Consider the following 15685-nt stretch of genomic DNA (forward strand, 5'->3'; position numbering starts at 1 on the left):
CATCTTTACGTGGGGTCCCGCCCTAGAAGACAACCTCGAGCTCGCGGACGACCACGACGACAACGAACAACCGCGCTCCATCCCAGTCCTCGCGGAGCCGGACGAACACTTCGCGGAGACCCCCAACATGCGCAACCTCCTCGCACTCTCCCCGCGCAAGTTCCTCGCCGCCGGCGCAGTGAACGTCCTCACGCCCTCTGCGTTTCGCGACCGTCTCGGACTAGCCGCCCCCCTCGTGGAGTATACGAGCACGCCCCACGGCATCCGCACGACGCTCCCCCTCCTCTCCACCCGCGCAAGCCACTCCGATGAGCCCATCTACCTCGCCCCGCTCGCCTGCGTGGACACCGCCGGACGTCTCCTTGCACTCGTCCTGCGCAGGCGGCGGTCGAGCGAGACGCAGTACGTCGTCGGCGCGTTCCTCAGCCCGACGATGATCGTCTCGGACGGGACGCTCCCTCCCGGGGCCCCCAACGCCGCGAGCTTCCTCGGCGAGGGCTACTTCCGCACCACCCGCCTCCCCGCCGGTTCCTCGACGCGCACCGCCAGTCCCTCAAAGTCAAAGAGATCTACATCTCGCACCGGCCCCCGCGCGACCGCACGCTCAACTTCCCCGAGCACCGCCTCACGTACGCCGCGCTCAGCCAGTGCCCCACGCCCTTCGCGCTCGCGCTCGCGGACTGGTGCGCGCCCGTGCTCGCCCGCGCCGGCTTCCGCCCCACGCCCCTCGCGACCCCGGACGACCTCGAGGATCCCGCCGGGCTCAGTCCGGCCTTCCCCCGCCGCCGCGGGGGCTTCGCGTTCACCAAGGCCGGCCACGGCCACGCGCTCCGGGTCGAGCTCGACGCGTGCGCGTGCGCGGGCGGGGCGGAGAGCGGCTGGCTGCGCGTCACCGTGTCGACGTGCGCGGCCGCGGCGCGCGTCCCGTTCGCCAACCCGCCGCGGTCGGGCGCGGCGCAGCATCACCAGTGGCACGCGCGCGACGAGCCGTCGCACGTGTTCGCGTGGGACTTCGCGAGCGGCGTCGCGTCGAAGCGGTTCGTCGTGCGGCTGGGGGAGGAGAAGGGAGAGGATGTGGTCGTGCACCTGACGCTGGGGGTCGAGCCGACGTTCAAGGCGCCCGACTTTGTCCAGACGTACTCGCTTGGGGTGGAAGTGGTGGAGATGGACTTGGGACGCACGGTGCGTGCGCGAAGCCCGGTCCAGCAGACTGAAAAACAGTCTGCGCCGCTGAAGCGATGGGCGCCTCCAGTGACGGTCGTCGACAACGTTGATGGCGAGTCGGTGGAATGTGACGATTCAGCTGTTTAGCACCCTGTCGTTACTTTGATGCGTGCTGGGATATCTTCCGGAGATCATTATACAGGACAGCAATGCAAGTTACTATAGCGGGAACCATCGCTGCACAGATTATCCCGACCACCTTTGCCTGCCTCCACAATGCGAAGCGCCGACCGACTCACCACGAGACGCTGCAGAAGGGCGTCCATAGGTCTCCCACGATGAGCGCGCTTATCCCACACCGTATATACCCCGCATAACGCATGAGTACCTGGGGGCCTTCCCGAGGGCTTTGACTGTACTTACTTACCCCACATACGCCTCTCGCCCCCCGGCAGCTGCTCTCACTCTCTCATGGATGGTGCTTCATCCAGGGCCCGGAGGACCAGTACATGCGGCCATGGGAGCCGGCAAGACTCGAGAGATTAGCCTAGGCTTCCCCCACGCTCGGACTCTTCGCCCTCCCCTCTTTCCCTCGCTTCACCATGACCTCCGACGAACAGCCCACACCCGAGACCCAGCCAACGCTCTCCTCAGCGGCCGCGCCCATCCCAGCGCCCGCAATATCGCTCAAGACCGAGCTTCCTAAGACGCAGAAATCATGGAGACCGACAGCCAAGGGCAAGCCTGCCGACGTTCTCAAGCTCCGCGAAGACACCCCGATCCCCCCACTCACTAAGGGCACCGTTCTCGTCAAGGTCCACGCCGTGGCTCTCAACCCAGTGTAAGCCTGCTTCCTCTTGCGCTCCGTGCAGCGTGCTCGCCCCTTACGCCGCGACGCGCGACAGAGGGTACAAGGTGCTCGACTTCTTGCCCGGCTTCCTGCTCCGACGCATACAGGCGCACGAGTTCGACCTCGCCGGCGTCGTCGTCGACGGCAACGGCACCGACTTCAAACCCGGAGACGAGATCTTTGGCTCGAACCCTGTCCGTGAGTGCCCACCACCCTTCCGCGTCTTCCTATCTATCGCACGCACACGCCGACCCGCCTCGCCGACAGCGGTCACGGTCTCGTCTGGCTGGGGCTCGCTCGCGCAGTACGCCCGCGTCCAGGCCGGCCGCGCCGTTCTTCGCCCGGCCTGCCTCACGCCCGTCCAGGCTGCTGGGATCCCGATCGCGGGCCTCACCGCGTACCAGGCGCTGCAGAACATCGGCGCGCTCAAGCCCGGCCAGCGCGTGTTCGTCAACGGCGGGAGCACCGCGGTGGGCGCGTGGGCGATCCAGCTCGCGAAGGCATGGGGCGCACGCGTTGTCGGCGCGAGCACGAGCGCGAAGAACGAGCAGTACGTGCGCGGGTGCGGCGCGGACGTGGTCTACGACTACGCGAAGGCGCCGCTGCACGAACAGCTCATTTCTGCGGCGAAGGAGGCCAAGGAGAAGGCCAAGGAAGGGGAGGAGGCGGAGGGGGTGTATGATGTGTTCTTCGAGGCGGTCGGGTTCATGGACCCGGCGCTGTTCGTTCACAGCGCGGCGTACCTCGCGCCGAAGGGCGTCTTCGTCTCCGTTGGGCCGCAGGGACCGGGACTTCCGTCGTTCCTGTGGAACGTGATGCTCAAGCCGGGGTTCTTGGGTGGGACGAAGCGCAAGTGGAAGTAAGTGGCCAGCCGCTTTTTCGGCGACGGGGCGCTCAGTTTCTCTCTAGGTTGGTCAACGTGGACCCGATCAAAAAGGACTTGGAAGCGTTTGCGAAACTGTGCGAAGAAGGTGCGTTGATCAGTCGTGGCCGAGAAGGGAGGTTCTGATTTGCACCAGGCAAAGTCAAGCCGCTAGTTGACTCGGTCTTCGCGTTCGAGGACGCACTCAAGGCGTACGAGCGAGTCATGACCGGGCGCGCGACGGGAAAGGTGGTCATCAAAGTGGATTCGGATTCGGAGTGAACCCATTAGCGTGTGGCGTGTTGTACGTTCCTTTCACCACTAGTTTGTACAGTAATCATTATGCGTCTTTTCTCTGTGAGTGTATGCACAGTATGGAAGGACCATCCAGATCACTCTTGAGCCTTCAACACAGAAAACCGTGGGTGTCTGGGCGGAACCTCGATAATTAGGATCGCGACGACGTCCCCGAGTAACCACTTGAGAACGTCCAAGCACACCGGGACAACGAAACGACAGTGATCAAAGAGTGTGGCGATTAGCAGAAGGTATATTAAATCCGATCCTCTCCCAATTATCCATGCGTTAATATTCCCCCAACACAGATCAAATCCTCGCGGCTCCACCAACTCCTTGTCCTCCCACCCCCAGAAATGGAAAAAAAAAAGTGATGAACGACGGTGGCGATTAGCAGAAGGTACATTAAATCCGATGTTATCTCATCTATGCATTAATATTCCTCCAGCAGGAAAGACAGGCAGCGCGCATGGAGTACAGGTTCAAAGGCTCGCGGCGGAGCGTCGGGCACGGTGGCCCACAGCTCGACGCTGCACATGGAGCGCGCCGGCCGCGTTGGAGGCGACGCACGCCTCTCCGTCTTCGGAGAGCGCGAAGCCAGACGCGCACGATTCTGCAAGAAGTGCCCCACATGAGCCTGGCGTCGAAGTAACAGCGCATCGGGGCTCACCGATAACACACGCGCCCCGCGGCACGCCACCCGCCCCGTGTGCGGGATCGCGCTGCAGTCCCGTCCGCCGTCCGCGTTGCGCGCGCCGAGCGGCGAGTCGTCCGCGACGCACCCGCCGCAGCTCTCCAGGTCCGTCCGGACGTCGACGCACTCGCTCCCGCGGAGGTAGCCGCGCCCGTCCGCAGAGACGCCATAGACGGGCAGCTGCGCTGGCCGAGGCGACACTGCACTGCCCGACGTTGGATGGAACCCTGGCCGGTGAGGCTGGAGGGGTTCGCGCCGCCGACGTCGGCTGCGGACGAGGCGTGAGTACGTGCGCAAAGAGCAGGAAGGGTGGAGGAGCGCACGGCAGGAGGCCCGGAGCTGGGGCAGGAAGCTGGCCGCCGAGGTAGTAGGAGGAGCATGCGGACGCGGAGGTCGCGCCGACGACTGAGTATGCGCCGGCCGTGGAGCACTGCGCGCAGCTGCTCGCGCCTGCGTGGTCCGAGTAGAAGCCGGAGCAGCTGCGGGCGCACGTCTATGAGCACACGCGCGCAGTGCACCGCGGATCGAAAACGACTCACCAGGAGCAGCAGGCGGACGCGCCCTCCCACGAGAACTGGCCCGCGGGACACGCCTCGCACTGAGTCGCGCCTTCACCGCTGTACGACCCGGGGGCGCAGGGCGTGCACGCGTTCCCGTTGAGGTACGTCCCCGGTGCAGTAGGGGTATCAGCGACGCACGCGGCCGAGTCCGCGTCGTAATGGTCCCGTCCGGGCAGGCGTGACACTCCGATGAGGCGGGGTCGCTGACCTGGCCGCTGGGGCATGGAACACACTCAGTGCCGTCGGTGGAGTAGGTGTTGGCCGCGCACGACGAGCACTCGCCATCGAGCGGGTACTGGCCAGGAGTGCAGGTGGGTGTGTCGGCGACGCAGGAGCCGGCGTCATAGTGGGTCCCGGAGGCGCAGGCGTGGCAGGACGAGGATCCGGCGTTGCTGACTTGCCCGTCGGGACAGTTTCGGCATACGATACCGTCCGTCGAGTACTTGTTGGCTGGGCAGTCGAAGCATATGTCAACGGCGAACATCCACTGGCCCGGGGGCAGGTGGCCATGTCGGCGACGCAGAAGCCAGAGTCGTAATGGGTCCCGGAAGCGCAGGAGTGGCAAGACGAGGACCCCGCCCTGCTGACTTGGCGGTCGGGGCAGGCCACGCATCCCGTCGCGAGAGGGTCGGAGTAGGAGTTGGGCGGGCAGGGGAGCACTCGCCCCTTCTGTCGTAGTACGTGCCGGGCGAGCAGGTGTTCACGGGTGTGCACGAAGCACTACCGGGGTTGCTGGTCGAGCCGGCGGGGCAGGCCGTGCAGCTCGAAGCAAGACTTGCACTGAACGTGTTTTCGGGGCAAGTTGAGCAGAATCGGGAGTCCGGGCCGCTGTAAGTGCCGGGGAGGCAGCCCGTGCACCAGCTTGAAGCCTCAGGGATGCGAAACCCCGCAGGACATGTCGCAGAGGCTCGTTGTATGAGTGTGAGCCCAACGACGAAGAGGGCTGTCGCTGTCACGAAGGATCTTCCCGAAGTCTTAGCCATAGTGCCGCGACTCAACTCAAAAGAGCGTATTGAGCCTTATGGCTGGGAGGGAGGAGCTGGCTACAGAGAGCAGAGAGGGGGATCGGTGACGGGAATCGACTGTACCGTGTCCGAGGAGCTTTGAGGTCGCCGGGAAGGCTGGGCAATCGCGATATTCCCAACGACTTGTGACAGGACGGCGGCTTGGCAGTGTGTGGCAGCGGAGGGACGGTTCCTAAACATTCTGTAAGAGTGGGTAGCTCCGACGGCTGGCGACAGGCGGCGGTTAGTGGTGTGGCAGAGGATAGTTCATGAACATCCTGCAAGAGTGGGTAGCTCGACGATGACTTCATCAGAACAAAAGGAGCCGTACCATCAAATCCCATGAGCTACGACGTAGCATATGAAGTGGGCGCTGGACAGATGTCGGGGGTCTCGAAATGCATCCATAAGAACTTTCGGACTCCGTTCACGTTCAGCAAGTACTTCAAGATCAGCCCTCAAACTGTGTTTCAATTTGAAACTCCGAAAACCTGCCAAGCAGGGCCATAAGCCCCTTTATCTGCTGAATTACGCAGTACGCGCGTCTTCACCTGCTGTCGAGTGTGGAACGATTCGAGCTCCGTGTACATGCATGCGCGCGTGAGCGGATGCGCCCAGTTCCGCCGTTACCGGTGCGTTTCCTGCTTGGCGCTTCCGGCGTTGTGGACGCGCTGCTAGTTGAGCTGAATCCACCAACTTCCTCCTGCTCCTCCTCCAGTTTCCCTCACTTGTCCCCCTACCTCACTTGCACGGGCCAAAGGAGAGTACCACGAACAATACGTGAGAGCGCCCGGGCCACGGGCTGATGAGCGCCTAACGCTGCGGCTGCCTACCGAGCGTTTGGTCATGCGGGACGCTCTACGGGAGACTGCACACTGCGTGGTTACGTATACGTACGTACGTGTGCCCGATCATGCAGATCCATGAGTTTCAGCCCGTGCTGCCAAGACCGAGATCGGACGGGCACTATCGGGTTGAGCCGGCACGGGCGGCTCGGGCTCTGACGATTATGGTTATTCCCGGACTTGTTTGTATGTTTGTTTGCTTCCTATTTATCGCCCACGAGGACGAAGCCCATAAGTACTGTAATTTACAAGACGGAGAATGGCGTGACAACTGACGACCCTCCGGGGGCCAGGATGAATAAACAAAGTAGGGCAAGTACATGAGGTAAGTATACTTGGCAGTCAATCTCGCCCCCCCCCAGCGTCACCAAAGTTTGTACCTCAATACATACAGTAGGTTCGCCCCTGAGGAAAAGCGCTCCAAACGATCCGATTAGCGTGTAGTTTAGCGCTTGAGTACTGCGCGACAGAAGCGGGACATCGCTACGAGCGAGTGTCCATAGTGACACGGGTAACTAGCTGCATATTATCTTCATCGACTCAATAGTAAGTACGAGCTTGTCACTTAGTTGGAGTGTATGGGGTTCCTTACTAGCCTTCTTGAGAAACAACATAGCTCGAGCGGTGGTCACAGAAACGTTGTCCCGCTGCCATCGGGGGCTGACCTTGGCGTGAACACCGGGAAAACGCGGCAGCAGATGCGCTCGACGAACGGGACGAGGCTATAGCGTGCACGGGCCGGAAATTTCCATCTAGTCTCGACTCTTTACGACTCGGAGGGGAGTGGGTCGAACACGAGCATTTAATTCTGAGCACTAAACTTGTAACACGGGGGCCCTTCCTGCGGGATATCCCGACATAAGTACTTATGACCGGCTGACGAGAATAAGTAAGCTATTACATGAAACGCGCCACGAGCAGAATAAACACGAGCAAGAGGCACTGAAGTACGATCGTGACGGCACGGGCGTCCGGCTTCGACCGAAGCAGGAGCCAGTGGTGCTGAGGCTTTGCACCATGCGAGACGGGTCCGCGAGAGTCGGACGAGTCCGACTCCGAGCCGTCCTCGGAAGACTGCGCCAGAGACTCCACGGAGGCCTTGGGTCGGAGAAAGGCCGGCGCGGGCAACCCGCCGGACGGCTCAGAATGGGCGACCGCATAGTCTAGCGTCGCGAGCGACTCCACGGCCTGATGAAGAGAAAGTGCGTTCGTGGGCGTGGCGAGCGCGCCGAGATCTTCGGGGGAGCGGTCTGCAGGAGGATAACCCAGAGTCAGTCGTGACACGGAGGAACGCTGCGATGCGACTCACCGTCTGGGTCTCCTGCGCCGGACGGAGACGGCGGGCACGTCGTTACGCTGATCGACTCGTCGTGCGTGCTGTGCCGGGGAATGGCGTCCGTGCTGCGAGGCCGTCGCGGAGCGTGCTGCCGAGCGGTCGTGGGAGATGTCACAGGCGGAGGGCGTGGAAATGCAGCGCGCTGGACGATGGGTCTGCGGACCGTCCGCGCGAAGACGTCGAACGCTCCAGAATGTGTGAAGAGGAGGGGCTAAGGAGAGACAAAGGGAACGCGACCGGCGCTCGGATCGCTCGTCAGTGCTGTTGCGCGAGATCTCGATCTGGGCGAGGAGGGTCAAGGTATTGGGGCTGACATCTGCGCGGCGGAGGGAAAGCCGGAGCCGGGACATTCGATCGAGAGGAAACGCGCGGGACAGGGTGCCGCCAGCGGTTGTAGACCAAGCCTCCGAGCCGATGTGGGCATCTAGGCAAGTTGAAGCTTCGCTCTTGTCCGGAAGAGGGCTGGACATGTTTCGGTGGGCAGGTCGTGAACTTGAAAAGCGGACTGAGATTGCACCCGATGTACAGAGCGTGCAAGGACCGACGAGTATCGTGGTCATCGATGGATCTCCAACCCGTGAAAGGAGGATGTGGATAGCTGGGGGGACGAACGAGGAGACGAGTGGGAGGTGACGGCGTATCCCTGCGTCTTGAGGACGTCGGAGCACCATGCATCGACCTTGACGACAAGGGGGAGATATTTGACAGGGCAGAACGCTGGTGCGAGCTCAGGACTATCCCGACCCGCGGTCGCACCGGGGGAGAGCTCGTAGCGGATGTAAACGTCCTCTTGACGGGGGATCGGCGCGACCTTCGGGCTGAGCGATACAACTCGAAGGTACTGTCGTCTTGAAGGCGCTTCCAATCCTGCGTCAGCCCGTCCGGAACGTGGAGGGCAAAACATGGTGCCAACGGCCACGCGACATCTGCTTCCTGCACTTGAGGCTCGCGCAGGACTAGCCCACTAAATTTCCCGCGCCGTCCTCGCATGCCAGAAGAGCGAACTGGTAGCCCGGATCCGAACGATCGGAAGTGACATACGGATCCCATACGCGCTGATGTGTGCTTCAGGATGAAGAATGGAGATTCCAACCGACAGGAGAAGACTTTGGGAGGATGATGCACAGATCGAAGGAGGCGGAGAAGTCGCGGGGAGACGTGGCAAAGAGGCAGGACTCATGCGTGCCGCTCTCAGATCTGGAGATCTGGGACGAGGTGTCGCCGGTGAGGGACCTGAGATGATGGCGTGGACCCCACGCGAAGAGGCTCTGATCGGGGATGTGTTTGAGGATCGCCTCTTGTAGCCGCGAGAAGGAGTTTCGTCCTTCCCGTAGTTGAGACGGAGATGGACACCGAAGATCCCGAGCAGACTGTAAGCTTCGTCCTCCACCTTGCTCGCCTCTCGACGCGATGCCCACGACATCCGCTGCGCAACACAGACCTCGCGGAGCGTCCGGCGCCCAGTGAGGACGTCGACGTCGATGTTGGTGATATCCTTGATCGTGTGTGCGAGGCTTGACTTTGATCCGATGACATTCCAGTTCTTCGAGAGGAAGACGACGTTGGAGGGAGCGATGAGCTCTTGCAATGTCCACGCGCGCGTGAACCATCGACTGCGGCGAAACTGAGACTGAGGGAGATCCGGGCGATCGTTGTCGTCGACGTCGGCGAGATAGGCGTAGCACAGGCGGGACCGGGCGTACCACGTGAACATGGAGTTGATAGACTCGGAGAGCTCGGCACTGCTGGATTTGTTGATACAGCACGTGTCGATCCAGAGGTACTCGTATCCGTGGCGATTGGTTATGGCGCACGAGGCCTGGATCTTGGGGCTGAGGAAGGGAGGATGGAGCGTTCCGGGCGAGATTGCTCGACTTCGACGATGTCTTGATAGGATTGCTCAGACACGTGGCCGGGATCGCCTGGCCTAGACCACACGTGGGAGAGGATGGCGTATGGAGGAATAGAAGGACCATCGAAAGAACACAGTTGACCGGTTTGTGTGTGAAGCAGGCGCATATGGGCTGATGAATGGTCAGTACAGAAAGAACGGAGTATTTTCGGTGCTCACCGAGAGAGAGATTGAACGTTGGGGGGTGGGGTGATGCGACGAATATTCAGCTCTCTACGGCTCATATACCTATGTTCCTTGAGAGAGAGCTTTGAGCAACCACCGATGCCACCCGGATATCTACGCGTCGGTGTTCGCCGATCCCGCCCCCGTGGAGGGCGGACATGCGCAGAGGGCATCGTGCAACGCTGTCAGCCATGGCAACAGCTTCGGGCGACAGCCTCCACGTCCACACCGGGACAGCTTTCTCGCAGCCTCGCACGTTCTTCCGATATCGGGGCATGGAAGCTAGCGCACTGCTCGGGCTCAACCTGTGCGCTGAATCTTGTGAGCCATATCCTGATGCTGAGGGTGGCCGATATCAGGCATGGGAGGACGAGAGGACGCACAGCCCGTTCCGCCGCAGCCGGTGCCCGAACATAGTGGGCGGTGCACCGCGTCCCGATTTGGTCATCCCCCGACCCCTGCTCCGACTTGTTCGGACATCCACCACGTTGAGCCCGACTCGTGGTGCGCGGAGTGCTCTCCGTCCCTCTCTTCCTCCTCTCCCAACACATCTCCCAGGGACGCGTCGTTTCGAGCGAGTACTGTGAGCACGCCGTGCCGATGGCTGTCAGAACGCTATACTAGGTGACTTGGAAGTCCCACTGGTGATAAGATTCTCTAATCTCTGCTGCGGCTGGCCGCCGCACTGCCCGTGTCGCCGGATTTTCTGCCTGTGCCAGCTGCTAGCCGCATTCCCCCACTTGCCCCGCCGCACTTGCGTTCGATCCCTCCACGAACGGCAACACGGCTGGCGCCGAGCGCTCACGCCGAGGTTGGCGTAGATGCCCAGCAGACGCGCCTCCTCGTCGGACCTCCACGCCCCGCGTGCGACAGCGGCGCGAGCCACCGCTCCGGCTTCCATTCCCCCCGCATCACCGCCCGATGAGGTTTGTCGGTGTTAGTCGGCGCGAGGTCGAAGGACGGCGATGTCTCGAGGCTCCTTGGTCGCCGGGATTTAGGACATGGAGGAGAAGGCTGGCATGCTGAGCATGTTCCGCTGTTGCCGGTGTTGTGCGCTGCGCGCGACGAGCAGGCCGGGGCCGAGTACTGTGAGCTCGTGAGTGCTGGTGCATTGAAAGCTCAATCGATGTTGATGCGACCGTTTCACTGCGACAGATGTATCTTATCTTATCTCAGATGCAGGTATAGTACAACGCAATCTACTTCTGGGTTTCGTCCTTCGCTACACACGAAAGTTTATCCAGCGAAAAGACTATAGGCTGCCTTCGACGCCCGGGATTTCATGTGCGATGTCGGCTGATCCATACCAGCCTGTGAATGTAAGCGCTGCACACATGGATCGGGGATACTGCGCATCTGCGTCCACAGAGTGCATCGACGAACTTGACAGAACGGAACAGCGGTCATCGACACTTCGACAGGAACTAAGAACCAGCCCACCCGCGTTCTATCGCGACGCGAAACAGGAGTAGGATAATTTGAGCAATAATACATGAGCTAGTTGCAGCTGTGGGATGATTACGTGCGGACGTGTGATGTGGACGAGTCGCTCGGCGATATAGCATAAAGATGTCGAGGGTGTGGCTGGGCAGCGAGTGCAGTGGGCAGAGGGCGTGGTCCGTGATAGGCGAATGACGGTGTACGGGATGGGGCTGTGTGCGATGAGCGCGTGGATGGGCAGAGATGGAGATGTTCGAGGTAGAGTGAGAGCAGTGCGGGGAGAGGCGGAGCGAGGCGTTGATAACGATGATAGTGGATGTGCACGTGGAGTTAGTGAGCAGAGCAGGAGCATGACGTAGCGTGTGACCGATCCCTTCGCGCGCGCTGCGGACCCAGCGCAGTCACCGGAGCGCGGGCGTCAGCCAGATGAGCGCAGTTTACCGGATGCGGCCGGGAAGCTCGCGGGTGACGTAGTGCCAGATGTAGTGCGTCCAGCCCTCGAGGACGCCGGCGCCGGTCATGAAGTGCAGGCAGTCGCTCGCCGCGTGCGCGTCGGGCCGGAGGAGCGCGTGGCGGTCGATGGGCAGGAAGTGCAGGTCCGGGTACCCGCCCGACGAGAGCACCGACTGCGGCGCGAGCGCGGATGAGCAAACGTCGGGGGCGGTCAACAGGCAGAGACGAGACGCACCTCGAACGCGGCGTTGAAGTCGCTGATCTGGTTCCAGTTGTACCACCCGTTCGGCCCGTGCTCGTACTCCTTAATCGGCGCACGGTGGTTGTGGCAGTCTTCGTGACCGGGGAGGTACGCGCGGACGACCACCTGGCGCGGCGCGCGACGGCGCCGGTCCCCGTGCTGGCGCTCCGTGGCAGCCGCGTCGAGCAGACGGATCTGCACCTCGTCCGCCCACACGTCCATCGCCTCCTTGAAGAAGCTCACCACGTTCTCGATGCCGTCGTGGAACAGGCTCTCGTCTTTGAGGCCGGCGAGCATCGTCGTCGTCCAGTGCCCACCGGTGCTGACGACCATCGTCGCGTAGTTGCCGTGCGGGAGCGGCTGGGTGAAGAGCTTGAGGTACTCCTCCGGGGCGACGTTCCAGTTCGGCTCGTCGCTGAAGATGCTCTCTCCGTTCGGCGCGTATTTTGAGTGTGGGTGGAGCCGGTGGTAAATCTGGTCGAGCTGCGCGGTCTCGTAGAGCAAGTCAATCCGGCGGAAGGTCACGAGCGGGGTGGTCTCGATGTCGAAGCCGGGCGGGAAGTTGATGTACTGGAGCAGAGGCGAAGCCGGATTGAGGTACAGGTTCTGGGGCCAGGCGCGGTCGAATCCGCCACGGGTCCAATCTGGGGTGGCGCGCACATGGGGGTATAGGATGCACGAGAGGGAGAAAAAGTGATTCTCCGTGACGGAATCTGGCAAACAAGAATCCGGGGTGAGCGTCGCTGAATGAGAGCGGGGCTGGGCGAGATCGGTGGTGGCGAGCGCAAGCGACAGTTATGAGGGGCTCTGACGGGATCGAGCAGCGACGGGATCGAAGCGGGGGGTTCTCGTTTTGTGCAGCGGACAATGTGCGGGCGTAGGTTCGGGGTAGGTCGCGAACAGGGGATGCTCACCTCCGACCAAGAACCAGCCGCCGTGCTCGACGAGGTCCTTGAGGAGCCGGGCGGTCTCGAGCTCTTCGATGTCGCACTCGGACGACGGCCGCCACTTCCAGGAAGCGACGCCCGGGAAGCGGTCGTAGAGACGCTCGGCGTCGGCGCCCATGTGCCAGTAGACCTCGCGCGAGCTGGCGCAGCCCTGGAGGCCGAGGAACTCGTACGCGTCTTCGGGTCTGGTGGGGGCTTGGGCACCCACTGGCCTGCGGCCCATGCGCGCGGGGGGCAGGTGTTGCGGGGGCGGCGGGCGAGGGAGAGGGAGAAGGAGGGGAGGGCGACGTGGGCGATGTAAAGGAGGGAGACGAGGGCGAGGAAGGCGAAGAACTTGGAGGAGAGGGAGCGGGGGGACGAGAGGAGGGGGCGGTAGGGGATGGCGTCGGCCTTGAGGAAGCCGACCATGGCGGCGGGAACGGTGGGGGCGGGGAGGAAAAGGGTGGCAGCAGCAGCCGGGGCGGACGGTTTTGAGGGAGGGCAAAAGCAATCGGCGTTCTGCTAGCGCGCGTTGTCGCGCTCAAACGAGTCCTCTGACGTCACGGCCCTCGTTTTATGGATGGCAGCCTATTTTCGGATGACGGTCAGCCACTGGGTCAGTCGACAAGGGGACTGGATCCACCTTCGTTCCCCCACAGCGAACTTTCCCCCAGGCCCCCACCAAGCCCAGTCGTCGTCCGGAAAGCGCGCCTTGTGCACGGAGCCGCTTCCAACCTTGCGGCGCGCGTGCACAGAAGCGATCCGAGCGGACGTAGCGGACATGAGCGGAACAAGCCGACGGCGTTGTGCGCTGGAACGGCCAGGCCCAAATTTGACCGGCCGGGCGAGAAAGATAAGATAAGACCAGATCTTCGCTCAATCAGAGGATGTTTGATCAGCTTGTTGTTCCAACGCAACTCTGATGGCGACTGCCATCTTCGAACTTTCACTTTTTACACCTTTCTCTGCGCACTTTTTCCCTTTTTGCTGGTCTTCAGGACTGGCATTTGGAATTCACAGCTGCACTTCCACACAACAGCACCGCCAACTGGACGTCGTATATGCGCCGCCATTTCCCTCGCGTTTTCCGCTGACTCCTTCGTACTACCAGTGACAACGATGGAACCCAACTCGGATATCACATCCTGGAAATGGCGGCGCTCTTTCAGCAGCGAGTTTCCCCCACTCTCCCCACCGCGGACCAGCCCCACGTTGGTCAGCAGACGACGGTGTCTCCATCTTGAGCGGTGCTTGTGTGTTATGTGAAGCCCCGCGCCACTTCTGTGGATCGAGGTGTTGACTCCCGAACCGACCAACGCGTGCCACTGGCGTGAGCCACTCGTGCTGCCAAGTCCCTTCGATTTCTCAGTGGCTCGAGTCGTCGCGAGCATCCATCGCTTCGGCCGTTACAGGCTGCTTTGTCCATTCCACCACATATATTTGAAAGAGCTCGCGCTCATACGTTCTCATCTCATCCTCTCCTCCCTGATACATGTCCCGTAAAGATTCCAAGATGCTTGTTTCTTATCTCCGGACCCAGCTTCCCATGGCCACGTTCAGCAAACCGCCACCCGTGGTAGATTTTGTCAAACGAGCCCAAGACTGCGGTATTCCAATGTGTCTTCTGACTGAATTCGACGCAGCCAACCGGTTCAGGCATCTAGAGTCGATCCCTGTGGAGAGAATTCCGTGCTTCAAAATCGCAGTTTACGTGGGTCTCTCGCTCTACCGTCTCAGAATCGCTGCTGAACTTCTTCTTAGTGGCCCCAGTTGTTTACAGACGAGAAGGGCATACCTCAGCTCCGATTGTACGACTTCGAGGTGCCCCGAAGGGCGGGACAGGTGCACAAGGCGGATCTCGCCGCCGCGATCGTGCACACCTACCAGAGTTTCTTCAAGGTGCGTGCTTCTCGGTCTACTCACCGTCTCCCTCTCCCGGCGCTGACGCGCGAAAATCCCTTCCAGGATGCTGAGGCCGACCCAGCCTGTCGCTTGGTGCTGGCCAGGCAGCGTAAGTACCATCCGCACGCGTGCATCAGCAAAACGAGGGGTGCCCGATCGAGCGCTGTGGCGCCCGGCGAAAGCGGATGATGTCAGCTCGGCAGACGCCAGACATCGTCGGTCCGGAGGTCCAATGATCGGACACGATCGACTTACGTAGTGTAGGGCTCTGCTCGACCGGTGATAATCTGGTAAGACATTTTTTGAGAGAGCACTGGGGAGCCAGTTGTACTATGGTAGATGAGACTCATTCCTTGTTTCTTCACGCTAAGAAGGAGCTAGAGTGTAGTCAAAACATCCTCGGTACGGGCGCTGGTACTACTAGTCTCCCAATTCTATCCACGCGCGCGTCCGCAGGACTCGACTCCCGACCCCGCCACCATCGCAGACGCCCGCGCGCCGGCTCTCATTGCACCCTCGCCCTTCGCACCTACGTCGCGCCTCCCCGAAAATCGCCCTGCAAGGTGCCGCTACACAACACGCCATATCTCCGACTCACGAGGGACCCCGACACAACGCGCCGGTGTCACGCGCTCTCCGTCAAGCCTCGCGCCCCACCATCCCCGAAGTTCCCATCGTGCTTATCCTTCTCTCTGCTTGCTTTCCTCTCATCCCCTCCGTGTTCGCCCACTTCGCTCCCTTTCTTCTCCGCGACACCCTCGGACCTCCTGTCCCACGGTACTCGTGCCCTGATCAGATTCTCGGATCTCCATGTCTCATGGAATCGTCTCCCTCACCATATCTGCAATGATATTGGATTTGTCGGCCAGTTGATATTATTGCTGACGAGGCTCTCAGAGGCTCATGGGGGCCGGTGTCGCTATCAGTGGGTAAGGTGATCTAGATGTACATCCTCGTTGCCACCCGGTTCAAGCGCAGCTCATCTGGCAACAGTATCCTGGTCGACATGAACTCCGCTTAACAAGAACATTTAT

General features: G+C 61.5%; 4 protein-coding genes across 4 annotated transcripts; 1 reads left to right on the plus strand and 3 right to left on the minus strand.

The window, feature by feature from the left end:
* Positions 1–1766: 1766 nt before the first annotated feature.
* BXZ73DRAFT_106353 (NAD-P-binding protein) lies at positions 1767–3158 on the plus strand (the record flags this gene model as incomplete). Its single annotated transcript, XM_048016603.1, has 5 exons — positions 1767–2005; positions 2070–2212; positions 2282–2873; positions 2924–2985; positions 3034–3158. 5 exons carry the CDS (start codon positions 1767–1769, stop codon positions 3156–3158), a joined length of 1161 nt encoding a protein of 386 aa, XP_047872792.1.
* Positions 3159–3655: 497 nt separating this feature from the next.
* BXZ73DRAFT_92698 (uncharacterized protein) lies at positions 3656–5410 on the minus strand (the record flags this gene model as incomplete). Its single annotated transcript, XM_048026453.1, has 5 exons — positions 3656–3786; positions 3855–4072; positions 4191–4346; positions 4407–4484; positions 5142–5410. The coding sequence occupies 5 exons, from the start codon at positions 5408–5410 to the stop codon at positions 3656–3658; spliced, it is 852 nt and encodes a 283-aa protein (XP_047872793.1).
* Positions 5411–8679: 3269 nt separating this feature from the next.
* On the minus strand, positions 8680–9631 carry BXZ73DRAFT_92699 (heterokaryon incompatibility protein-domain-containing protein; the record flags this gene model as incomplete). The annotated part of the gene is made up of 3 exons (XM_048026454.1): positions 8680–8936; positions 8966–9437; positions 9494–9631. 3 exons carry the CDS (start codon positions 9629–9631, stop codon positions 8680–8682), a joined length of 867 nt encoding a protein of 288 aa, XP_047872794.1.
* Positions 9632–11566: 1935 nt separating this feature from the next.
* On the minus strand, positions 11567–13178 carry BXZ73DRAFT_81477 (uncharacterized protein; the record flags this gene model as incomplete). Its single annotated transcript, XM_048023511.1, has 4 exons — positions 11567–11755; positions 11818–12536; positions 12738–12955; positions 12979–13178. The coding sequence occupies 4 exons, from the start codon at positions 13176–13178 to the stop codon at positions 11567–11569; spliced, it is 1326 nt and encodes a 441-aa protein (XP_047872795.1).
* Positions 13179–15685: the final 2507 nt, after the last annotated feature.

The sequence above is a fragment of the Epithele typhae genome (assembly GCF_022376455.1).
Source record: "Epithele typhae strain CBS 203.58 chromosome Unknown BXZ73scaffold_81, whole genome shotgun sequence".
Lineage (NCBI taxonomy): Eukaryota > Fungi > Basidiomycota > Agaricomycetes > Polyporales > Epitheliaceae > Epithele > Epithele typhae.